General features: G+C 37.8%; 2 protein-coding genes across 10 annotated transcripts; both read left to right on the forward strand.

Annotated features, from left to right (window-relative positions):
* Positions 1 to 513: 513 nt before the first annotated feature.
* On the forward strand, positions 514 to 4,370 carry LOC143034034 (uncharacterized). 4 transcript variants are annotated; one of them, XM_076199891.1, is made up of 3 exons: positions 514 to 756; positions 1,554 to 1,693; positions 1,822 to 4,370. In XM_076199891.1, exon 3 carries the CDS (start codon positions 3,613 to 3,615, stop codon positions 4,237 to 4,239), a length of 627 nt encoding a protein of 208 aa, XP_076056006.1. In that variant the 5' UTR covers positions 514 to 756; positions 1,554 to 1,693; positions 1,822 to 3,612; the 3' UTR covers positions 4,240 to 4,370. The 4 variants fall into 4 exon arrangements, with proteins under 4 accessions (XP_076056006.1, XP_076056010.1, XP_076056007.1 ...); XM_076199895.1 differs by having other exon boundaries at positions 517 to 756; XM_076199892.1 differs by lacking the exon at positions 514 to 756 and adding an exon at positions 859 to 1,395.
* Positions 4,371 to 5,515: 1,145 nt separating this feature from the next.
* Positions 5,516 to 25,734, forward strand: LOC143033777 (nucleolar GTP-binding protein 2-like). Of its 6 annotated transcripts, none has more exons than XM_076199269.1 (6): positions 5,516 to 5,644; positions 16,520 to 16,668; positions 17,441 to 17,578; positions 19,534 to 19,662; positions 21,536 to 21,706; positions 24,153 to 25,734. In XM_076199269.1, the coding sequence occupies exons 3-6, from the start codon at positions 17,447 to 17,449 to the stop codon at positions 24,462 to 24,464; spliced, it is 744 nt and encodes a 247-aa protein (XP_076055384.1). In that variant the 5' UTR covers positions 5,516 to 5,644; positions 16,520 to 16,668; positions 17,441 to 17,446; the 3' UTR covers positions 24,465 to 25,734. The 6 variants fall into 6 exon arrangements, with proteins under 6 accessions (XP_076055384.1, XP_076055382.1, XP_076055381.1 ...); XM_076199267.1 differs by having other exon boundaries at positions 16,520 to 16,584; XM_076199264.1 differs by having other exon boundaries at positions 5,519 to 5,667; positions 16,520 to 16,584.
* The last annotated feature ends 1,397 nt before the right edge of the window (positions 25,735 to 27,131 follow it).

The following is a 27,131-nucleotide window of genomic DNA, read 5'->3' on the forward strand; positions in this document are numbered from 1 at the left end:
GAGCCAGGCTCAACGGTTTTCGCGCCCACACAAAGCGCTCAAACACACCCCCTCCCCCCCCTGCGCGCTGCCACATATTTGTTTTAAGCTAGGCAATTAGAATAATTAGGATTGTGTCTAACCCGCTCGTGAACAGTGTCTACCTCAAAGAACACTTGGAACTGTGTCACCCTCCCGCATGAACATTATTCGTAGTACCCTTCGCAACTAGGGACGGAGACATAGAACTATTGGCAACGTCGGAAGCCGGCTAGCGGACATCGTGACCTGACCTGTCGCAGGACACAGGCAGTCTAAGCATCGAGTTCGAAAAAGGAGGTCAGACCGCTCGATCTCGGAAGAACAAGCGTGTCCGTTCCTCCCTCATGTGACTGTTGGGGATTTATAACCTCTTGAATAAATCGAGTGTCGATTATTTGGGTATAAACCCCTCAAGCAAAAACTCTGAGTGTAGTGCGATTGACCGGGAAAAGTACGCCGACGAAGTGACTTACAACCCCAGGGCCGTTTCTAGCTATAGGCGGTATAGGCGATTGCCTAGGGCCCCCAACCTACCAGGGGGCCCCCGGCCGGCCCAATGGCTAGGTAACGCTACCGAAGGTCAAATATGAGCCTGTGCCTCTCCCGCTCGCCGACGCAAATAAACAACACGCCTCTTGCAGTGTTTGTTATTGTTTGAAATGTTTTGATCGTCTGCTAAAAATACTATCTTGTTAAAAATCACCTATATCTTATTTAATCTAAAGATATAATATGGTAAGCATTAATTGGCTTTATTTATTCATTTATGTGTTCACTACTAGGGCTTATGGCTACAGATGTTACTAATTGTTAATTACAAACTCTTTTTGGCCATTAGCTTACTATTCTTTGTCCAATTGTTTGGCTTTATTTGTCACTGGAATTGGCATCACCAGCGTTCTTGTTTACTCTTTGGTCGCTTCATGCTTAGCTTCTGATAGTGTAAATTTGTAAGTTTGTGTGTTCTGTGACTGTAAGTTGGAATTCCTTTTATTATATTTGTATGCACAATAGGAAATGTTTGTATTCTATGGAATGTTTACCTTTTCCACCTTTTTCAATATTCAATGTTCATATATGTTCATATGTTCAATTTTGTTGATTTTGTATCGATATTTTATCCAATCCCTTATTCATTTATTCGCTTATTTCTTTATTATCAAAATTATGATTATTTATTTTCTCACTTCACCTACCTAATGAAAAAACACTAGATGGCAGGACCGAGGTTAGCTCAAAAGGAAGTGACAGAAATACATGAATTCTATTCCGTTTGTCGTGTGGTCCGTTTCTCTAGTTCGTATATAATATTAAGATAACCACAGGCTCAACAATCACCCATCTGTTCACCTTTCAGGTCTACCCGAATTTCGTGTATGTAGAATTATTTTTATTAAGGGGTATTTAAAAGGTTTACACTTTACAGATATCTGTGTTAGGCCTACACTGATAAAAAATAATCATATTTATTCTACTCGAATATCGTGTATGTAAAATTGATTCCATGTATTTATAAGGTTTTCACTTAACAGATTTCTGTGCTAGGCCTACATTAGACTCTAAGACTCGCCAATCATCATTCCCGTAATGGCATCAAAACGAATTTATCTCAGCGGAGCAGAGAAACGAAAGAAAAAGAAATTTGACGAAGAAAAATGGTCAAAAGAAAAAGGTAATTCATTATCGTTTATTTAATAATTTAAAGAAACATATTAAAGTTTGGTTTTATTATGTTTTCTGAATGGTGAGTATTATTTTAGACTAACGCCTAATCATCTAAGGAAATTTGTAATTTTGCAGGATCAATTCTAAAATATATTGGAGCTCCAGACAGCAAGCCAGAGGAATATTCTGAACTTCCTGAACAGGATGCTCCAGTGCCATCACATTCATCAGGATCTGTCCAGGAAGCTGTACTGCCACCAAGACCACCACATTCCCCAGAACCACAGAAGGCATCATCTACTTCTGAGCAGCCTCCCATTTATTCTAAACCACTAGATCCTGCTAACTGGCCAACCATTCTGTCTGATGCATTTAGAACGGATGCAGTAGGTAGAGGGCCATTTCAGATTAGTTCTGATTTCACATTTCCCAAAAAAAGAAGACGGAAGAAGTTTCCATTATCATTATTTTTGTAGAACATTGGTTAATGGAGAAAAGATGAAGCGGACTTGGCTTATCTACTCAAAAACAAAAAATGCTCTCTATTGCTTTTGTTGTAAATTATTTTCAACCAAAGAACAAAAGTTAGTGACAGAAGGACTGACAGACTGGAAAAACATAGGCACACTTTTGAAAAGTCATGAAAGCAGTCCAGCACACATAGCGCACATGGCAACCTGGAAAGATTTACAACTCCGTTTGCAAACTGGAAAGACAATAGACCAAGCTGAAAGAACACTATTGGAGGCTGAAAAGAGGCGCTGGAGAGATGTCCTGACTCGCTTAATCGCCATTATCCAATCCTTAGCCGAGAGAAATCTTGCATTTAGAGGTTCATCAAACACGTTACACCAGCAGAATAATGGGAATTTTCTAAAAGAGGTGGAGCTGCTTGCTAAATTTGATCCTGTCATGAAGCAGCACATTGAGCGTGTTGAGAGTGGCCAGTTCAGTCATTCCAGCTACCTTGGAAATATCATCCAAAATGAACTTATTGCTTCAATCAGTACTAAAATAATGGACACAATGGTGACTGAAGTTAAACAGTCCAAATATTATTCAATTATTTTGGACTGTACTCCCGATGTAAACCATCAAGAACAGTCGTCATAAGGACTGTCAAAATGGACAAGAAACCAGAAATTAAGGAACATTTTATGGGGTTCCTTGTAGCTTCTGAAACAACAGGTCTTGGTTTGTCATCTCTAATTATAAAGAAACTGACGGAACTGAATATTCTCCTTGAAGATTGCAGAGGACAATCATATGATAATGGTGCCAACATGAAAGGGAGAAACAAAGGAGTTCAAGCCAGACTTCTTGAGAAGAACCCTCGTGCACTCTATGTTCCATGTGGAGCACATTCCCTAAACTTGATGATATCTGATGCAGCAACAGCTTCAATAGATGCCACTAGCTATTTCGGCACTGTTTAGAAACTGTACAACCTATTTTCAGCCTCACCACAAAGATGGGCAATCCTAAAAGATTATGTCACTGTTGCACTCAAGACCTGGAATGACACAAGATGGGAGAGCCGTATTAATAGCATAGAAGCTGTGCGGTATCAGGCCTCTAATATAAGGGAAGCTTTGTTGAAGGTCAGGGAAGTGTCTGATCCTCTGACCAAGGTTGAAGCCCAAAGTCTGGCAGAAGAGGTGGGGTCATACCGATTTATCATTTGCACAGTCATATGGTATGACATTCTACACATTGTGAACCATGTCAGTAAGCTCCTGCAGTCTCCTAAAATGCAGCTTGATGTGGCAGTTGACCTCCTTACTAAAGCGAAAACATCTCTGACTAACTACAGAAGAATTGGATTCACTTCAGCTCAAGTCTCTGCTAAAGATATGTGTGAGGAAATGAATGTAGAGGCTGTACTCAAAGAAAAGAGATTAAGAAGTACAAAAAGACACTTTGCTTATGAGGCCGCAGATGAGATCTGCAATGAAGAGGCTAGAAATAACATTCTTTAATGTTGTTGTTGACACTACCATTCAATCCTTAACTGATAGATTTAAAACTCTGAGTGAAGTAAGAGACCAATTTGGAGTGCTGCTCAATTTCCAGAAACTGGATGATCAGTCATTGAACAACCAGTGTGACAAACTATGCAAGACATTAACCTCTGGAAATGAAAGTGACATTGATGGAAAGGAACTGGCTATGGAAGTTAAACACTTACCAAGTTTGCCCTCAGACGAAATGACTGCTCTTGAGCTCCTCACCTTTATCCACAAAAAACATTTTGAGGAATTGTATCCCAATCTGTGGGTTGCACTGAGAATTGCCTGTACTCTGCCTGTGACTGTGGCCTCAGCAGAGAGGAGCTTTTCGAAGCTGAAACTCATCAAGACCTATTTAAGATCATCTATGGGGCAGGAGCGACTCAGTGGTCTTGCAATAATCAGCATCAACCATGAAGTGGGGAAAGACGTGTTGTATGAAGATATCATTGATGATTTTGCTAGTAAAAAAAAAAAGCCAGAAAGCAGAGATTTTGAGCCCAATACAATGCAGTTGGTGGTGGTTTGTATTCAGAGACTGTGATGTTAAGTTACTACTATTTTGGAGTGTGGTTTGTATTCAGAGACTGTGATGTTAAGTTACCAATATTTTGAAGTGTGGTTTGTATTCAGAGACTGTGATGTTAAGTTAAAATAAATGTTTAAATAAATAAATATGGTGTAATAGTTACTTGCATCCTTTAACACCATCAAAAGATATAGAAATCGTTTAATTACTGTTTGGCAAACTTCACAGGTATAAATGAAATACCAATCTGTCTAGCTCTCTAACTTTTGAGGGCCCCTAACTGCCTCTTGCCTAGGGCCCCCACAAAGCTAGAAACGGCCCTGTTCAACCCCCATCACAGCGCGCCCAGGCCGTCCACCCCCCGCCCCCACCAAACGAAGTGGCGCCGATCGAAGCTCAGCAGGAGATCATGCTAATTGAAGACGTCTCCACAAGCAAGACACTTATAAGTACTCATTCATTAACAATTTCTTAAGCTAGGAACGCGCGCAGGGAATAGATAGGATGTATGTATGTATGAAAACCAACTGTTAAAACCCTTATTTAATCAAGTTATATTTCTAGTGTTTAATTATTTAAATTCATTAAAACTCACAATAGGAGTTCTGGGTTTCATTAGCCTAGGACGGTTCACTTAATGAGTTGTCCCATCATACCCCTCCCCCTCTTTGATTTACTCACGCTTGCCTTGGAGGGAAGGCGAGTGGTCCCGAGATGTGATAAAAATCGCCTGGACTTCGGTTCCCCAACTGCAGCTATCTTCCCCCTCCCTTCATCAATCACTTAAGGTACGTGTTACCCACACCACCTCATCTACCACCTTCTTCCACTGTCCAGGAATTTGCGTCTATCTGCAATGTCTTTTTTAAGGTACGATATCAAACATATCCAATATGAAGTACGCATTGGGTTGAATATATTTACTAAATGTTTGACATGTAATATTACTTTTAAGGAATATTGAAAGAATCGCCTGTAGAAGTATCTCTTTTAGGGCCCCTAAACCTATTATTTGGTGATGAAACTACAAAAAAAAAAAAAAAAAAAAATTGAAAACCGAGTTCTTCGAACGATTTTGTGGTAGTTCAGTGTGTTTGCGCATGCGCAAGTACCACGGGTAATTAAATGCCATGATCACCCATTTTACTGTACAGTATTCTAATGATGGCGCTAAAAAAAGTGTTAAAACTTTATTACCATCGACAAATAGAATATTTCGTTAGTAGTTAAAACAGTTTCATTGTGTCATATGATTTCTCTTATTTTTTCCAATCGCAGAGAATGCAGATGTGTTCTGTGGTGTGTGGTGTCAGCTACTGGAGTGTTACATTATGACATCACTAAAAATCACGTCGTCTCTTCCCAGTTCATCGCCACTAACATGAATGACTTGAATGCTCTCCCTCTCGGAGATCAGCAGGTTAGACACATATCAATCAACAGGTAAATATTTGTTACATAATCATTGGAAAAGGAAAATAACATGGCAGCAACTGATATATGAGTGTTGTCAAAAAATTAAAAAAGAAAAAATAGCTTGTATTATGCTGTTTGGGAATATGACCAAATATATTTTTGAAAGCATGCATTATTGGTGTAAATGCAAAATATTTGTTTAATTTTTTGTGTGAATATATAACAGGAAGCTTAAGTTCTCAGTGAAATATGTGACTTGGTAATTTTATTTTAATTTTTAGCCTGTTGGCATTGTTATACTTGATATAAATGAATGATAGCAATTAGCAAAATAATAGTGATTTTGTTCAGTGTCTTTTATTTAATTCTACTGAAATCACATTTAAACATCTGAACTTCTTTTGGTGAATTGGATTTTCATTATCCTTGGTCTTAGGTTGTACACTGTACATGGTATTACACCTATCCAGAACTCTGCAATGGTGGGCTAGAACTCTGTTGAGGAGGGATAAGATGAAGTATGTCAAATGAATTGTTGAAGACCTTGGATGAGATATCAGTGTGAATGACCTCAGACCTACTGAGACCAGGAGAAATTCTGCTCCAAATATGAGATCCAAGTGATCAAAGTCTGAACAATTGATGGGTAACGATGGGCTTAAAGCGGTCTCACTAATTGCCGAGAAAACCGAGAAAAGCCGAACAATACAACAAAACCCAAACAAGGACGGGTTTTGCTCAAATGAACATTTCTATATATGTATGGTTGCATATAGATGAATTATTTAAACTTTTTTCTTTAAAATGTGTGATTTTCATGTAATTTCACCAAAGAGAAGTTATGTTTTAGTCTCTGCAGTGAGACCGACCACAGCTACATATACCGTAACAAATTAGCATATGGTTGCATTATTTGAACTATTTTCTTTGAAAGGTGTGATTTTCATGTAATTTGATCAAAGAGAAGTAACGTTTTTATCCTCTGCAAAATTACCGACCCCAGATACGATTCGTGGTTACGATTCGTGGTTACAGGTAGCCTGCCATCTATGTTCTGCGAATGCAGATCATCACTGAGCGTCAGAGTTGCCAGATTGGCGTTTTTAATGCCAAATTTTGTATTTTTGGAATGTTTTTACCGTGTTTGCCATGAAAATTTGTTGGGTGGCATTTTTGGGGGGCGTTTTTAAATACTCGGTCGTGATTAGAGATCATTCTTTTACTTATATCAAGAATTAAATGATGATGTATATGAATGATATAAATTTATCTTGGTTATATCATGCGGGAAATGTTGCAAAGATTTTGTGCCTAGCCAAAGGATGTTTCAGCTCTTCTTTAGAAAATATGTAAGAACGGAGTAGTGCATCAAACATTTCTAAATCTGATGATGCTTTTGATTATATTTAGACACAATAGAAAAGTCACATGTATTTTTTATTCATGTATGTCAGAGTCTCTAGGAGGTTGTTTAATAAACTGGTTTAATTTATTGTAGAGGGTACTAGAAAATTTACTTAGGAACTTAAACGTAATGTATGGAGTAATACATTTTATTTTAGTTATTAATATTTTTCTTTCTCACATAATACGGAGCATAATATATTTTATTTTGGAAGTTCATATCTTTCTTTCCTTTTCACACACAGTCTTGAAAGTCGATTTATTTCAGAGGATGGTGGTTTATTACAGTACCACTAGAATTAAATGATGGTGTACATGAGTGATATAAATTGATCTTGGTCATATCATGTGACATTGTTTTATATTGGCTAGTCAACAGTAGAAAATATTTTTATATTGTAATTGTAGTTATACACATTATTTTTAACTACTTGATCTTGGTTATATCATGTGGTATTGTTTTATATTGGCTAGTCAACCGTAAAAAATAGTTTTCATGTTGTAATTGTAGTTATACACATTATTTTTAACTACACATGTAAAACCAAAATGCAAAAAAAAAAAAAATCTTAGAAAATGTAATTGTTGGCATTTTTTGGGGCATGTTTGAAAAAAATGGCAGTTTTTGGCAGCATTTTGTCAGAAGTTGGCATTTTTCCTTGTAGAAAACCTGGCAACCCTGCTGAGCGTGGTTGATGAAGTTGGCCAAAAACATAATACTTGTAGAATTTCTTGTGAGGTTCGAACATGTGGGGCATATTTGCATACTAACTTGAATAAAGGTAGAGTGATTTTTTTTATTTCAAAAACTATTGTTGTTTATTTCTTTATAATACAAAGATTGCATAAATATTGCATACAATTAAATACAAAAAATTCATTAAATTTTATTTGAAATGCGCTATACAAAATTTATAGGCTATGAAATATGATATTGCATACATGGTATTATGCAAAGTAGACCACTTGAAAAAAGAAACTAACGAAGCAGAGCGCTTTCGTATAGTACATATTCAATGCAAAAAGTACATAGTTGAATAGAAATACATATTTTGTATATACATGAAAAAGGAATACAAAAACTCCATTAAATATTGACGTCAACTTCGCCGTGTTCCATCATGCCAACCAAGAAGACCACAGAATGGACTGGAATAACGCACCAGTTATATTCAAATCCCATTGTAGCTTTCAAAGTGGTACCATCGCAAATGCCAAGATATTCCGCAAACTATGTTCCAAGAACTCGGTGAGATGTCCCTTGGGTACTGGTGCAACTCTTGCGTAACGAACGGGTGCTTCGAGGATAAACTGTTGCTTTTTTGTATAACCATAGTAGTTTGTTGCAGGAAGCACAAAAAGGGAACAAATATTTTTGCACAATACACCAAGTACATCAACACCTATAACCTTGGGCAAGTTTGAATTTAAGATTTGTTATATTCTTGGGGGTGTTTCTCGGCGTGTTTCAAGTATCGGTTATCGCTTATCGCCCCCCCCCCCCAATAACAATCCTGGATCCGTGCCTGGGTGGTATAGATCAAACTTCACTCTATTTAGAAACACTATTGTGTTTTTAGTGTAATAGACTGCATATAGTTGAATTATTTTCTTTAAAAGGTGTAATTTCCATATAATATGATCAAAGAGAAGTTACGTTTTTATCCGCAGAGATATGATAGATTCTGAATGGAGAACATTCACGCTCGATTGCTCACCACATCGATTACGCCCTGTCATTTACCCTAGTCCCTATCTCTGATTGACGTGCTAACCACACCGCAATTACCGAAAGTACTGCTACCCGAGACTTCCCCCTTCTTGAGGAATCTCGCTCCGGCAGGATTATGTCCCGGTCTCACGCGTTTAGGTGCACTCGGGCCTCGTGTTCGATAATTGTTGCGAGATTACAAAGGCGGAGCATGCCGACAGGAGACCTTTTGGCCCATATCTAGGTCGGATGCGAGAAAAAATCATAATAAAAAAATAATCAATAAAAACTATAATAATGTAGATAACAAATAGAATACATAAATAGATGCAAAGGTATAGTTAGATAATAAACAGGTTTCGTGCGTTAAGCGACTTATTTGGCACCAAAAGGATTTTTTTATGTTGTTCATTCATCCATTCATCCATAAATAAATAAATAAAAGTAAATAAGGTATAAATAAAGAATGACCAAAGTAGTTATGTTGGTGCTCAAAAACTAATAATGGCATTTTGGTGTTCTAAATTTTAAGTAAACAAAGAAACGAGTTAAGCGTAAACATGTCCAGCTTCAGGATAAACTAAATACTTTGCGAGCAGCATCGCGATGGCATATCAGATGTCAATGATTTCCTTCGACGTGTTGGAAGAAGTCTGCGATCATAAACTAAAAGTTTCAATAAACTGTGTTTCTCATGATGATATCTGTGCTAGAACGTTGACAAATACCGGTAATTCTACTCGTCTTACATAATTGTAAACTTATTAAAGTGAATGATTATATTACATTGTATTGAAAAATGTATATCATATGTGTCTATACATAGTAAAGAATTATCTACTGTATACATAAATTTCAATCGTTCTTGAATGATTGTATTACATTGTATTGAAAATAATTCATATCATATGTGTCTATAAATAATAAAGAATTGTATATACATGAATTTCAATCTATCTTTTTTTCTTAATACAGATATTTTAAGCTGATTATCCTATTATAACTTGAAGATGAGGACTAATTGTCCAGAAGACTAAATGCCCGAAGACCAGTTATTTTGCAAAGGAAGACCAATTGTCCGAAGACTAAATGTCCGAAGACTAAATGTCCGAAGACTGAATGTCCGAAGACTAAATGTCCGAAGACTAAATGTGACAATGGTTAATCAATTAATAAAGGTTTATTGTATAAATTATGTACATGGATATATACATTAATATACAATGCGGGTAACAGCACCCCCGGGTACGGGCAATTGCTCACCGGACAGTTGTTCACCGGACAATTGCTCACCGGATAGTTGCTCACCGAACAAGTGATAAATAGGACATTTGCTCACCAAATGATTATTTTAGTTATATTGAAGTTTATTACAGCAATAATATACAAACCTAATAACATAATATACAGGATTTTTCAGTTATATTGAAGTTTATTACAGCAATATTACAGGATTTTTTTGTTATATTGAAATCTATTACAGCAATAATACACAAACAATATACAAACTTTCATATTTTAGTTATTAATTAATTATAAAATTCAATACCAATTTCTTCCATCAATATATAGTGATTACAGTTTTACAACTGGTGCAGTACTGAAGTGGGTTTATTGTCCTTAGTGGTTTACAAGTCCAGTCTAATGGTGTAGCCAACTGCATTTAGAAAGTCAGGAAGACACTGACTTCCTGCAGCATACCCCTGGCACAGATAAAGTAAATCTTTACCGTAATTGTTAGAGGCCAAGAACTTATCAAACTCTACAATATAATCTAATGCATTGTTTTTAGTTTGTTTAATTGACTAATTACCCTAACACTTCTAGTTCATGAACTACAAGTGTTAAGGTTAGGAGTCAATTCAGACTATGAAAGTAAAATTTTCGACTTATTAAATGACAGAGATACATACGAATAGTTAGCCACACCATTAGACTGAACCAGTAGAATATCATTACTATATATTGATGGAAGAAATTGGTATTGAATTTTATAATGAATTAAAAACTAAAAGTTTGGATGTTGTTTCTGTATTATTGCTGTATATATGATACAATATAAGTTCAAGAGAAGTAAAAGATAATCCTTTGGTGAGCAAATGTCCTATTTGTCACTTCTCCGGTGAGCAACTGTCCTACACCCCAGCACCCCAGTGGGAGAGTTGTCGTGCCCTAGTGGGTAGAAGGTGAGAGCGTGGTTCATACTTTCACAGTTGTTATTGGTCCATTTGAATGGAAGATTATAATTTCGTTGAGGTTGAAACACATGAGAACGCAACGAGGGAACCAGTTTCTCACTAAAGTACTCCGTGAACTTCGGTAAATCCTTATCGAATTTTAGGCGCATCATATGAGACCTCTCATTCACAGTTTCATTTTTCCTTGATTGTTCCGTGGACTCAGCATTTAGATGACGTTTTGCATTTTCCTCCAAGTGGCGGGTGCACAGAAGGAGCGTCGCGTTCGGGAACAGGGCACAGAACATCCCACGTAGAGTCGTTGTTCTTGCCTTTATAGATTGTTGTCCGCACTCGTAAATTCGTGGCTAGATGCTAATTCCCGCACAGTGCTACCGAAAAAGAGTTGAACTGGCAATTCCATCCCCGGTTACATGAATCGTTCGGTTCTTCACACCACCACACTTGTCAAGGACTGCAACGGCATTCGTATCAGGTTCCAGATGAGCTTCAAACTTGCCTAAGGTTATAGGTGTTGATGTACTTGGTGTATTACGCAAAAATATTTGTTCCCTTTTTGCGCTTCCTGCAACAAACTACTATGGTTATACAAAAAAGCAACAGTTTATCCTCGAAGCACCCGTTCGTTACGCAAGAGTTGCACCAGTACCCAAGGGACATCTCACCGAGTTCTTGGAACGTAGTTTGCGGAATATCTTGGCATTTGCGATGGTACCACTTTGAAAGCTACAATGGGATTTGAATATAATTGGTGCGTTATCCCAGTCCATTCTTTGGTCTTCTTGGTTGGCATGATGGAACACGGCGAAGTTGACGTCAATATTTAATGGAGTTTTTGTATTCCTTTTTTATGTATATATAAAATATGTATTTCTATTCAACTATGTCCTCTTTGCATTGAATATGTAATATACGAAAGCGCTCTGCTTCGTTAGTTTCTTTTTTCAAGTGGTCTACTTTGCGTAATACAATGTACGCAATATCATATTTTGTATAGCGTATCTTAAATAAGATTTAATGAAAATTTTGTATTTAATTGTATGCAATATTTATGTAATCTTTGTATTGTAAAGAAATAAACAACAACAGTTTTTAAAATAAAAATGTTCATTCTACCTTTATTCAAGTTAGTATGCAAATATGCCCCACATGTTCGAACCTCACAAGAAATTCTAAAAGTATTATGTTTTTGGCCAACTTCATCAACCACGCTTAGCAGGGTTGCCAGGTTTTCTACCAGGAAAAATGCCAAATTCTGACAAAATGCTGCAATTTTTTTTAAAACATGCCCCAAAAATGCCAACCATTACATTTTCTAAGATTTTTTTTTGTATTTTGGTTTTACATGTGTAGTTAAAAATAATGTATATAACTACAATTACAATATGAAAAATATTTTTTACGGTTTACTAGCCAATATAATACAATACCACATGATATAACCAAGATCAAGTAGTTAAAGATAATGTGTATAACTACAATTACAATATAAAATATTTTTCTACTGTTGACTAGCCAATGTAAAACAATGTCGCATGATATGACCAAGATCAATTTATATAATTCATGTACATCATCATTTGATTCTAGTGGTACTGTAATAAACCACCATCCTCTGAAATAAATCTACTTCAAGACTGTGTGAAAAGGAAAGAAAGATATGAACTTCCAAAATAAAATATATTATACTCCGTATTATGTGAGAAAGAAAAAATACCAATAACTAAAATAAAATGTATTACTCCATACATTACGTTTAAGTTCCTAGTAAGCTTTTTGGTATCCTCTACAATAAATTAAACCAGTTTATTAAACAACCTCCTAGAGACTCTGATATACATAAATAGAAAATACATTTGTGACTTTTCTATTGTGTCTAAATATAATCAAAAGCATCATCAGATTTAGAAATGTTTGGTGCACTACTGCGTTATTACATATTTTCACTAAAGAAGAGCTGAAACATCCTTTGGCTAGGCACAAAATCTTTACATTTCCCACATAACCAAGATAAATTTATATCATTCATATACATCATCATTTAATTCTTGATACAAGTAAAAGAGTGATCTCTAATCACGACCGGGTATTTAAAAACGCCCCCCAAAAATGCCAAATTCTCAAAAATGCCACCCAACAAAATTTCCTGCCAAACACAGTAAAAACATTCCAGATACAAAATTTGGCATTAAAAACGCCAATCTGGCAACTCTGACGCTCAGTGATGATCTGCATTCGCAGAACATAGATGACAGGCTACCGGTAACCACGAATCGTAACCACGAATCGTATCTGGGGTCGGTAATTTTGCAGAGGATAAAAACGTTACTTCTCTTTGATCAAATTACATGAAAATCACAACTTTAGAAAATAGTTCAAATAATGCAACCATATACTAATTTGTTACGGTATATGTAGCTATGGTCGGTCATACTGCAGAGGCTAAAACATAACTTCTCTTTGGTCAAATTACATGAAAATCACACATTTTAAAGAAAAGAGTTTAAATAAATAATTCAACTATATGTAGTCTATTACACTAATAACACAACAATAAGAAACTTAATTAAAAGTGTAGTTTGATCCATACCACCAGTAATCATAGACGGCGGGCTGGACGAGTCGTAGCCGGGGTCGGTAAAATTACAGATGATAAAAACGTAAGTTCTCTTTGATCATATTACATGGAAATCACACACTTTAAAGAAAATAGTTGAAATGATGCAACCATACATATATAGAAGTGTGCATTTGAGCAAAACCCGCCCTGTTTTGTATTTTCTCGGTTTTCTCTGCAATTAGTGAGACCCGCTTAAAGCTTGCTGGGCCAAGTACTTTTAGCAATTTCATGTGGTTGACCATACAAGAGGCCAGTATCCTCTGACTGGTGTATGGGTGATGGTTGCTGATCCACCGATAAATAAGCATCTACTCTGCAAATAAAGTTGAAGGGTAGAAATGTGGCTGACACTTGCCATGTTAGCAATGAGCTGCTGGAAGCCAAAAACGATGTTATATTCCATAGGTTGAATGTAGTTCTGTCTGGCATTTTGGTAGTCTGGTAACATTTCCTTTGCATAAAGGGGAAAGTAATGAGTGTGGCATTTAATAAATATTTTATCACAGTATTTACATAGGTCTTCTATCATCTCTACAATGCAAAAGATAAGTAAATGTTAGGCCCAATTAAAGCCGATAAAGATGTTTTGATAGATTCAGGGAAAATAACGAGTGTGGCATTTAATAAATATTTTATCACAGTATTTACATAGTTTTTTTTTTTGCAGACATATTAGGAGGAAAGCTGTTAAGAGCAGTCAAGAGTTTTTATGATAGTAGAAGAGCCTGTATTAGAATTAGAAGTGGAAAGATTGAGTGGTTTGAGGTAAAGGTGGGACCTTGCTAGCTAGGGATGTGTACTAGTGCTGGGCAAATACCGCTAATTTCAATACCGGAATTACCGGTAAACAACAATGCCGTTACCGGAATTACCGGTAATTTACCGGTAAAAGACTCGTGAGGTAGTAGTGACGTCCCAAGTTCGAGTCGCCTTTATGACTTAAATCTAAACAAATTTCATCCTACTATGGTGTGTAGTCACAAGTTTTGTAACGTCGTCACTATAAAAATCCTGCGCTCCGAGTCGTTACTCCAACTCTCGTGGGTGGGGGAGTAGGGAGGGGGTGCGTGTAAGGTCACAGCATTACCTCCTCTCCCTCAGTGCATAGGCCTACGCACCAATCCCCCCCCTCCCCCTCCATTTCCGTCTCTATGAAAGTGCAATTTCATACAAAGAATATATTTTTCACATAGAAACAATTTCATAAAAGAAAAATAATTACATGCATCATTTTTACACATTACACAAAAATTCATTTCCAAAATCACCCATTTTTCATTTAGTCAGGACAAAGTTTTTTTGTACAATTGAGGTTTTAAAGGTTTTGTGCGAGATGAATTGACATATGTGGGTCATTTTCATAATGTTTTTTTTTACTAAGTTCCTCTTATATTAGGCTCAGGAACACAATCTCAACCCTTTGAATTTCTGTCAGTTTTTTTTCAATTGTTCATAGTTGTCATTTTTTATATTGGAATTACGTTAATTTTGTATTAGCAGGACTCTACGATCCCTATATTTATATTATAGTACCTTTAAATGGACAAAAAACACACGCATATATTTTATTCTAATTTTTTATTCTGTGTATCCATTTGGATACATGCCCACCGGAATCGCCAGCGCGCGCCACCTCCACCAATCTAGGTTAAGGCTCGCAAATATTAGTTACTTAAGACTACGCGAATAATAATTACATGCTTATCACTAACAAAATATGATTTTTGAATAACACGTTACCTTGCGTCGTAGAGGCCACTTCAATGGGCACAGTGTTAATCCACCAGAATCTTTGATCGTCTCTGCCCGCTTATTCTTGTTTGCTTTCCGTGAGTCTGTTGTGGTATACTGTATTCCCTGCCCCAACCCATAGCTTATATATATATCCTTGTCAGTCATCTTTCGTGCGATTCTGATAAGTGTATTTGTGAACTTGTTTGTGATTAACTCCAATACAAGTACAGTACAAATAGATTGTAACATGCAGATGGTGTCTTTCATGAGCAACTGCGTACATTTATGTAAATATGCATATATTAATAAACATTAAATATAAAGTTAAATATGAAGATCTGGTAAGTGTGGAAACAGTGTCTCTCCAATCTCCCCGTTCTGTGAGCTTTCATGTCCGTTCTACAAACTTTACAACGTGCCTATTTCCATCCTCTTTCACTTCCGCTAACCATTTTTTAAACAGGGGATCCTTTAACCAGGTAGACTGAAAAGTTTTCGAGTAGTTTGACCACCTCTTCATTTCTAGATCACATAGGCTGACTAATCGAATACGTACATTTTGAACTGAACCTCTGCGGGCCGAGATGCGAACAAAACGATCTAGCACGTCTGTTAATTTTCATATTCGAATACGTACATTTCGTACTGTGCATCTGTGGGCCGAGAAGGGAGCAGGACGATCTACCACGTTGAATACGTTCCTGTTAATTTTCATCCTACGCAGGGCCGTCAGTACTGTCACTCAGTACCACCAAGCCGAAACGTGCTTACCGCTCTCTGAGTATTATGGGATAGCTTATCGGTTAACGGAGCCTAAACGGTAGCAGATTTTTTGCTGGTAAGCTACCGTCAAGGTTGTTACCGATAAAACCCGTAACTACCGGTAGCTGCCCACCACTACCGTCACTCAGTACCACCAAGCCGAGACGTGGTTACCGCTCCACGAGTGTTTGGTATAGCTTATCGGTTAACGGAACCTTAACGGTAGCAGAATTATTGCCGGTAAGCTACCGTCAAGGCTGTTACCGATAAAACCGGTAACTTTACCGGTAGCTGCCCACCACTAATGTGTACTGTTGCCATGACTGTTCAGTGTGTACATGGATGGGGTGGTGTGGGAGGTAAATGCAAATAAATACAACTTGAGTAATGGGAAGGGGACTGGAGAAGGTAAAAAAAAAAAAATCAAGTTAAGCCACTTCTTGTTTGCAGACAACACTGCTTGTAGGAGGATCAGAGGAGGAATCTTAAAGAAACTAGAGACGGAGTTTGAGAAGGTATGTGAAAGGAAGATGTTGAGGATAAACATGGATAAACGGGTGATGAGATATACATGAGGAAAGGATGGCAGCAAACTGGAAGTGAGTATTAAGGGAGAGGCTGGAGGAAATGGACAACTTTAGGCACTTGGGGGCATATGTGGTGTGAGAGTAGAGGTAGAGGTAGAATGTAGATTGAGAGAAGCAAGTAAATGCCTTGGGAGATTAAATAGTGTAATGAAAAAATTGATATTAGATACAGTATTTGAGAATGGATCCTAAGAGGCCATTATATGAAGGGTTCATCAAGGGTAGGTCAAATGTAACTAATCAGCTATTTCTTTACACTAATGTCTACAAGGTGTCAGTTAACCATGACAGTTATGACGTTATTTACCTTGACTTTAGCAAAACAATTGTGTTCCATCAGAGGCTCCTAAATAAAGTCAAAGCCCATGGCATTGGAGGAAAAGTGTTTGAATGGTTTAGAGCAGTAGTTCTTAACCTGGGGTACCTGTACCCTGAAGGGATACGAAACCTTGAACCCTGAGGGGGTACATGACAAGATAGCCAGTGCAATGGTACTGTACATTTACCATGAGAAAGCAAAGCAAGGTTCGTATCACTATCCTTTTTATATGTGCATTGTATTGAAATTGGGTGGGGGTATGGGAATTTTATTTTTGAGATGTCAAGGGGTACAGGCATTGAAAAAGGTTAAGAACCACTGGTTTAAAGCATGGATCAGTGGTAGAATAGAGTAGGTCACTATTAACAGCGTAAAATCCAAATGGAGGAGTGTTATTAATTGAGTTCCCCAGGGCTCGGTTTTGGGTCCCTTACTGTTCATGTGTAAATTTCTTTACCTCAACAGGTGGTGATGAGACAGACAACACTACCTATATCCTTGTTGGAGGCTAAAGCAAAGAATGCAAGAGTACACATTCTTGATACTGAATCTTTTGAGAGTGTCTTTGGTGCAAAAAAGACGCGGAAAAAGCCGAATTTAAAAGTAAGGTTGAGTGAAGCTGGAGAAGCTTTGCTTTCATAATTTAAGGAAAATGTCCAAGGTTTCATATCTGTGATGTAAATATTTCCAAATTTCCTGTTAATGCGAGAAGAAAAAGATGTAAAATTTTTGTAGCCATGACCAGTATGAGTAACTAATGAAGGTTAATCAATCATTCTGTTGCCCCGATCTTTTGATGGAGACTTGCAGTCCTGAGGAATCTGGCCACAATCACCAAGTTAGCTTATGGGTCATTCATTCAAAAGATTTTGTGGACTTGCCTGGCATTCTGAAATAAGTGCAGGGCAGTGGAAGAGAATTCTTCAGTCATCTCCATGGTGATGGTATCTGGAGCACCAGTGTCTGATCCCAGCCTAATTCCTTGGCACTTTTTCAATAAAATAGCCTTTCTGTGGATTTACTGTGTATTGCTGCATTGCTTCTGACCCAGGGCAGTGGGCAGGATACAGGGAAGTCACTCTGTGAATAAAAAATTGTGGAGTTGTCTGGAGTGAGTGTAGGACAGTGTTGTATGATGTGCTCTATATCTTCTGTGTGGTTACATGCAAAGCATGTCTGTTGTCAGACAGATTCTGCTCTGGTACACATACTATTTCAGTGCAAGATGATTATCTAAATGTAGGCATACCAGTGCTAGCAGTGCCCCCCCTCTCCCTCCCTCCCTCTCTCCCTCTCTCCCTCCCTCTCTCTCCCCCCCCCCTCTCTCTCTCTCTCTCTCTCTCTCTCTCTCTCTCTCTCTCTCTCTCTCTCTCTCTCTCTCTCTCTCTCTCTCTCTCTCTCTCTCTCTCTCTACTCTCTCTACTCTCTACTCTCTACTCTCTACTCTCTCCTCTCTCTCTCTCTCTCTCTCTCTCTCTCTCTCTCTCTCTCTCTCTCTCTCTCTCTCTCTCTCTCTCTCTCTCTCTCTCTCTCTCTCTCTCTCTCTTACACACACACATACACCTCTATCTATCTGTGAGAAATAGAGAGTATGAGTGACCATCACATGTCATTAGTAACATCACTTATTCTAGATACCTTAAGTTGTTAAAGTTTTATGTATTTGTTCTTTCCAGTTGCCCAAAAATGGTTCATGATTTTAATTTTGTATTACATGCGAAATTTTTACATTATCAGGATTGTCTTCTAGATATCCTAGATACTGCCACACAGAAGACACAGGGCACTTTATATTATACCATCTTCCTTACTCCAGACAGCTCCACAAAACATCTTGACTGATTTACTACTGAATTGAACCACTGGCTGTGGCCAGTTTGCTAGAGGCCATAGGTCTTCTGCAAAAGAGAACTGGGGTAATGGATTGATTGATTGGGTTGTAATCTTACTCTGCTTCCTTTATGAAGGTGAAAAGGTCATGTTAGTCATCAGTAGGTTATTGGCACATCCATATCTATATCTAAGGTTTAATATTATTAGAGAGCCAGTCAGTAGACCTTCATTTCTTTCTGTAATTTTCTTGACCACAAACTCGAGTTCTACATTGAACATTGGAAATGATATTAGGTGCTTGTATCTTAATTCAGACATTCCTTTGGCATGGTGTTCTATACACAAATTATTAAAATCTTCTACTTGTAATATGTCACAAAATCTGTAATGTATCATCATATGGAAGGAGTTAATTACAATAACCCTGACTTCATCTGGATGGGGTAGTACCCATAGTCATAACAAAATGGAGATCTTATCATAAAGAAATAAAGTAGAATTCCAGTAAGATACCATTCATCATGGCATAAACTAATATTTTTGTATAACATTTTGATTGTTAAATGAATTTCATGCATCTCTAGGTTTCTTTGTGTATTTCACGCATTCAATTTATGTGTATATTTTGATCAGATACCTTTGTTGATAACATGAGAACTTTAATGCTGTCTAAGCTTACAATGTCTTAATTGATAGTGTAAACACTTGAATTCTTTCTTTTATAGATAAGCGATTTTAGTGAGTTTGCAAAACATGCTGAAGAGCAGGTGGGAAAATACGATGTTTCGAAGGATAATGATTTAGTTCAGAATGCACCTGATTCCCAAGATACACCACCAGAATGGTTCATGAAGGTAAAGTAGCTTGTCTAGCTATCATTTGTATTTGTATATATTTTTATTGTTAAATTTTATTTGTAATAATTGTTGCCTTGAACTTCACTGACCTGAAATCATATCCATTTTACTTGTAGTTAGCAATAGTCTTTGGGAAGAAACATGGATTTTTTTTTATTTATGTATTTATTTTTTTGGTTTAAATTTATTTATTATTATTTTTTTTTTATTACTTTCTTGTGTTGGTATGAGACTATTTCTATGTTACCAGCTTGTGTTTACTACTACCTATAGTATCCCTGAGGACAATCCTAAGACTGGGATAAAAATATTAGGCAATAAACCTCGCAGTTTGGCCTGCAGGTAACTAGTAACAGGCTTTGGGGCAAATGCAAAAGTTACATAGGGAAGATGTGTTGTTACCTAGGGGTTGTTATTGTGGGGCATTGTAACCGGAAGTGTTCTGTATCCACTGTGTAATGGTTGCATCTGGGGAAGATGAATCTGTGGCCAGGCCTATTTTGTGTTGGTCTGTTTCAGTGCTGGATGGCGTCCTTAATGCAAGTATGTCAATGTGGGTTTTTTTTTTTTTTTTTTTTTTTTTTTTTCTGTGGGGTTCATTTCCAGGGCAGTGGACAAGATGCCAGGATGACCCATCATCCAGGAGGTGCCAAGATGAGAGGGAGAGAGGAAGGTGGAGGGGAGTGGAATATGTAGGGGATGGAATGGGTGGGAGTGGAATATGTAAGGGATGGAATGGGTGGGAGTGGTTTCTATGCCTTTTTCTTTTTGGCTCCCCCCCCCATGTAAGGGGGGGGAAAGCCTTTGGTATATGTGTGTGTGTGTATATATATATATATATATATAATTTTTTTTTTTTTTTTTTCTGGTGTGAGGCTTCATTCTGTTATTAGTCCATCATCCCTGGCGTCTTGTGGAAGTCACCTAGCCTTTAGGTAACTGGCAATAGCCTCTGGATGGGTCCACAAGTCACTCAGGGAAGATGTATTTTGTTGTTGTCATTAGATTGTTAGTGTGGGGCATTAAAGTACGAGTTGTTCTGTGTCTTCTGTGTGGTGGTTGGAACCGAGGCAGTTTGAATATGTGGTCAGGCCTATTCTGTGTTGAAACTGTTTCAATATTCTCTAGTGTAATCATGGCAGTAGGGAGGGTTTTTTCTCTGGGGTTTAAGTCTATTCTGTTATTTTTACCGTTTATTCATTAGGCTTGGATGTCGATTGCTGCTGTTTTATATTTACTGTGCCAAGTGGGCGAGATGCAGGGATGACCTGTCATCCAGGAGGAGTCTAGATAAGAGGAAGGGAAGTGGGTGGATGAGAGTGGAGTATGTGGGGATGGAATGGGTGGGAGTCGTTTTTATACCTTTGTTTTTTGGCTACCTCCCTTGTCAGGGGAAAAGAGCCTTTGGTATACATATGTATGTATGAGCTATTATTGTCCTTTCATCTACATAGGAGAGAACATTTGTTTAGTTCTGGTACTGGGTTTGGGAGGTCATTCGTTAAAAGATTGAACAGTGTGTATATATATATTTTTCTAATTCTTCATTTATTTTGTAGACCCATCTTCATAAAAAGCAATTGGTTCTAATAGTAAGATGCATTAAATAGGTCTCTGTCATGAGCATTTATGCTGGATCCAGCTGCAGATTGAGGATAATTGGAGTTAGATTTACTTGTTTCATTATGTGCTTCATGTAGTAGCCTTCCTAAAGAAAAAGAAAAAGTTTTCTCTGATGGTTGATACAATTTATATTTTTCATAGAAAAATATCTAAAAAAAAATGAAGTCCACTTTGTAAGGTTTGCTTTATAGAAAATATATTTCATTGAAATTTATTACATTAGTATTTATTTTGGATTCTGTTTCAGGTTGGAAAAAGCAAACGTATCTGGAATGAACTGTACAAAGTCATTGATTCTTCAGATGTTGTTATACAAGTATTGGATGCAAGAGACCCGCAAGGCACAAGATCAAAATTAGTGGAAAAATATATGAAGACTCAAAAGCCACATAAACACCTTATTTTTGTGCTGAACAAGGTATGTTGATTTTATTTATTTTTGTGGTGGGGGAAAAGAATACTGCCACCAAGTATTTCCACTTGGATCGTAAGAGGCGAGAAGAAAGGGACGGGGAGTGGGACTAGGCATCCTTCTTGTAGCCCCACAGGGGACATTCCTAAACGAAAAAATAAAAAGAATGTCAAAAAAAAAAAAAAAAAAAAAGGAGATACAATGATGGTGGACTGAATGGTCAGGTTATTTAATGTTTGTTTAAGAGACATTAGAGTGCCAGAGGACTGGAGGAATGCCTGTATAGTTCCACTTTACAAGGGGACAAATGTGAGTGTAGTAGTTTCAGAGGGATCAATTTGCTAAGTGTAGTTGGGAAGGCTTATGGGAGGGTTTTGATTGAAAGGATTAGGAAAGGAACAGAGGGAGTAATTGGTGAGGAACTGTGTTGGTTCAGGAAAGGTAGGGGTTGTGTGGATCAGATTTTTGTGGTAAGACATATGTGAGAAAGCGTTAGGGAAAGGTATGGATGTTTTTTGGGCCTATATGGATTTGGAAAAGGCTTATGACAGGGAAGACAGGAAGGCACTGTGGGAGGTATTGCAGATATAAGGGACAAGAGAAAAGCTGTTAAGAGCAATCAAAAGTTTTTATGAGAGTAGTAGAGCCTGTGTTAGAATTAGGAATGGAGGGAGGGAGTGGTTGAGGTTATGTCACCTTGGCTGTTCAATTTATACACATGGATGGGGTGGTGCAAGAGGAAAATGGAAAAAAATGGGAGATAAGCCAGTTGTTGATTGCTGATGACACTGCACTTGTGGCAGGATCAGATGAGGGATTGAGTATGTTAGTGACAGAGTTTGGGAAGGTGTGTGAAAGAAGTTGAAGATAAATATGGGTAAAAGTAAGGTGATGAGATGCACAAGGGGAAAATGTGGCAGCAAATCAGAAGTGTGTATTAAGGGAGAGAAACTGGAGGAAGTGGATAGCTTTAGGTACTTGGGTGTGAATGTGGCATGAAAGGGAGGAGTGGAGGTAGAATGTAAATTGAGAGAAGTGAGTAAGTGCCTTTGGGGATTAAAAAGTGTAATGAGAAATAGACATTTGGGAATGGACAGACAGCACAGTATAGGGCAGAAACATGGAACATAAGAGAGGAAGAGTTTAAATGTGAGATAAAATGCCAGAGAAGCATGGTAGGAATTACTAGGATGGATAAAGTGAGAAACAAGGAAGTGACATGGAGAGCAGGGGTGTAAAGGGAGTTGGGAGATAGGGTTGATGAAAGGGTATTGGGATAGTTTGGACACATGGAAATAATAAGTGAAGAACAACTAGTAAAAGAGGTGTAGGAATGAACATGAATGGGCTACCAAGGATGAGATGGATGGATGGGGTAAAAGGAGCATTGGGAAAAAGGGTAATGTCTGTTGAGGAAGAGAGGGAGAAGACAGAGGATAGGGGTGAATGGAAAATGGTTGTGTATGGATGATGCTGGGATGCATGAAAGGGAGTGGGTGGGAGATGGGGATGAGGGAGTACAAGTGAATGATATTTTGATGCAGCCTGAAGTGATTTCTCCCCATCTTCTCTTTTTCTGCATGAGTGTATGGAGACAGCACATCCACAGCAGCCTTGTTGTGGATGTGCTGTGTCTTGCTGCATTGCTTCTGACCCAGGGCAGTGGGCAAGATGCAAGCAAAAAGACTGTAGGAAGCAGAAATTGATGGAATGGATTAGGTGAAGGGAAAGCTGTATGCAAGAGTAATGTCTGTTGAGCAAGGAAATTAGAGTTAAAAGGATAAGAGTCAATCGAGAGTGATTGTAAATGGATGAAGAAATTATGTAACTTGAAAGGATATTTTTATGTGCTCCATATATTTCTTAATGGATAAGGGGTTGGTAGGGGAGTTGTCACATGGTAATGCAGTGGGGGGATAGACTGCCTTCATTTGTTGGGCCTTGCTGTGGAAATATTGTATTTAGTTGCCTTGCCCCTGACCCAGGCAGTGTGAGGGAGGACAGGGATAACTGCATAACCCCTCATGAGGAGCCAAGATGGGAGGGACAGCTCATGGGGTTTTGGGAGGGTGTGGGATGGGTGTATGCTTTAAATCTGGAGGTAGCCAAAGTCAGAAGGCATATACCCATTCTACTCCCATCCACCACCCTTTCCTCCCTCTCGTCTTAGCTCCTCATGGATGATGGTCATCCCTGTATCCTTGCCCACAGCCCTGGGTCAGAAGCAATGCAACAAGACACAACACATCCACAGCAACGCTGCTTCACTTAATCGGTGACTCCCCCTCTTTGCCCCCTCATCATTCTGCCACCTCCCTGATAAAGGGGACAGGTATCTTGGTATATGTATATATGTAGTTATTGTTAGCTAGTGTTGTGGCCAATTGTAATGTTTGTAATAAGAGTATAGTTTTTTATTTCATAATGTTTCAAGTACCCATATTTTTTTCAGGTCGATCTGATTCCAGTTTGGGTAACACAGAAATGGGTTGCAATCCTGAGTAGCGAATACCCCACGATGGCCTTTCATGCTTCTATAACCAACCCATTTGGTAAAGGTTCACTTATTACCCTCCTCCGACATTTCTCGAAGTTGCACGAGGATAAGAAACAGATTAGTGTCGGGCTTATCGGATACCCAAATGTTGGAAAGAGTTCAATAATCAATACCTTGAAAGCCAAGAAGGTATATTTTCCAGATGTGTTGGCCATTCCCCATATATGGGAAAAAGGCCCTTTGGTATATATATTTCACCACCCCTAGTCACCACTGTCACCACCACTGTCTGTTCTCGATGTTTACACTTAAATTTGACTTGTAATATCACTCGTCTCAAGGCCCCTTGCCTTCGTTAAGTGAGTTTCCCTAAATATTCAAGTTCCTCTTAAGCAGTAGTCTCACTATTTTCTAGGCCCCGTGCCTATTCCTCTCGTCCTTTGGGTTAATAAAAGGGTGGTGAATTTTCTTTCTTCTTTCACTGTAATTTCACCTACTGGTTACACTCGGGATCTCTTTCTCTCGTCTCTACATCGTCTCTCCCTAGATCGTCTCTTGATCCTCTCTTGATCCTCTCTTGATCCTCTCTCCACACCCTCTGACGAGATCCCGTATCCTACGCTAAGCTACCTTCGTCTGACGTCACTAATTTTTCTAATCCAATCTCCGGTGACTTCTGAAGTAAATGTCACTCCTTATGGGCGTGACTTTGAATTCATGCACCAATAGTTTTTTCCTCCTTCTCCACCTTGCACCAATCCGGAAAGCCATTTCAATGCCACTAGCAAAATTGTTTACCTCAGCATTAGTCAAACGAAGCTAACCTGCGCTTACAGAGTTTTGATTACAACATCGATTATAAAACAGTCACCACCGTCGGTGTGTTTACATAGACATAGCGTCACCTCATGTTTTCAAAACAACAGGCGAGCAGGCAGGCTCATTTACATTCGTACAACTACCGGCCTCTTACAGGGCTCGGCAGCTACCCTTGGTCGTCCCGACCAATTTCTTATTTCCCTCTTACAGGGCTTGCTAATATATTTCTAGAATAAGCTAATCTACCCTTGCGTAATTGTTAATCTACCCTCCAAAATACATCATTCATGCAATAAATTGGGAATAATACATAAACATAATACCTATAAATGTGAATAACATGCATCTCAATATATATAAGGCATTGAATTAAGCGGTTACATGGTTGATTTGCTTTGACAGAGCCAATCTCCGGAATACAACAAAGGCAATCAGTGCTGCCACTAACACTGAAAGTAAGGGTATGATAAGGATTGGTAGTATATGTAAATCATTTGAGGGAGATCTTGACAATGGTCTTCTCTTAATTTTCAAGGGAGGAGAGTTTTCAGGCAATGTGAAGTTGAAGGTTGAAATGTAGGTGTCCTCGGTTAAATGCATTGTATTAAGGGTATTAGAAATGGTGGAAATAGTGTCTGCATGCAATTCGCAGTTATCTTGAATAGAGACAAGACCTTCAACCAAATCCAATTTAGGACTCAACCCGGGACAATTTATTGATACCTTTGTCTTGTTGGGGAAAAACAGGTAATGAGATCCTTGTATGTTACAATGAGGGATCTGGTCTACCAAAATTCGTTGGTAATGACAATTGTTCATAACAGACATATTCCTAACCAGAGAGGCTTCACATGAATTTTTCAAAGGTTCACGGAACACAAACATGGAAGAATGACAGAGGTAAAGATTCCTATTAAATCTTCTACACTCCTTCAACTTGTCATTAGAGACTCTGCTCTCCTTCAGATTGTCTACAGAAAGGATATAATTGATTGGGTCTACAATTGGAATATCTACTTCATAAAATGAACCATTTACCTTCAATGGGAAGGGTTTCAATTTGAATAAGTTAAATCTTTGGTTGGAAGAGAACGGGATTTCAATAATAACTGAAGTAACATTAAGGTAGGAGTTTAGCAATGGATAATATAATGCTACATTAGCTTCTTCAAAGAAAGGTTCAAAGTTCCAATCCTTCTTTGCTGACTTAATTACCTTTATAAGTTGAGGTATTGGAAGGAGAGAAGAAGTTACTTGACCCGAATTTGCCATAACTAAATCCTGTACAAAAGATTCCAATTGAACTTGCATCTCAGATAATTTCAAATGCATAGTATTGAGTAACAAAAAAAGTTGCATTGTACTCTCTTGTTCACTTTGTTTCAAGCTGAGATTCTCTAAGTTATCTGAAATATCAGAGATCATTTCCTCAATGTTTTTAATGCTTGATTGTAATTCATAATTTTTTCCAACTTTCTCCTTTAATGTATTTATTGAAATTTTCAAGTCAGCAAGGAAGGCAAAATTGGCAATTCCCAATCCAGCAAGAGCTCCTAAAGCCACTACTATTGCACTTCTCTTTTGTCTAACATTGCTTTTGAAATTTGAACCTATGATGTGCAATTTATCCTCTATTTCCTTTATTTTGTTTTCAAGTCTATCCTTAACATCTTTATTGGAAATGTTCTGTTTTAATATTTGCAAACTTTTATTAATGGAGTCCACATTTTCTTTAATTTTGGTTACATTTTTATAATCAAGAACTACTCTTACTACCTTATCAACCAAGATTAGGTTACCTTGATGATGTACCAATGCTCCAGGACGAATCGGATTCCAGTCCATGGCACTCACCAAACTTAATATTATTAATAAGGCAGTTTTCATCTGTAAAATACATCAAGATTAATGTTCAACTCTTGAAAAATATCATTATAATATTCTCCATATTCTCCAGGGTTATTAATATTTATGCACAAAGTATTACTATAATCATCTTCATAGATCTGCAAGCTAATTTTCCTTATGTCATCTAAATGTCCTATCAATTCTTCTCTTGATTCTAAATGTTTAAGTTTAAACTTGTTTCCACCTGCAGAATCGATTACCCTATAT

Source organism: Oratosquilla oratoria, chromosome 16 (genome assembly GCF_046742065.1).
Source record: "Oratosquilla oratoria isolate Oo_2021 chromosome 16, ASM4674206v1, whole genome shotgun sequence".
Taxonomy (NCBI): domain Eukaryota; kingdom Metazoa; phylum Arthropoda; class Malacostraca; order Stomatopoda; family Squillidae; genus Oratosquilla; species Oratosquilla oratoria.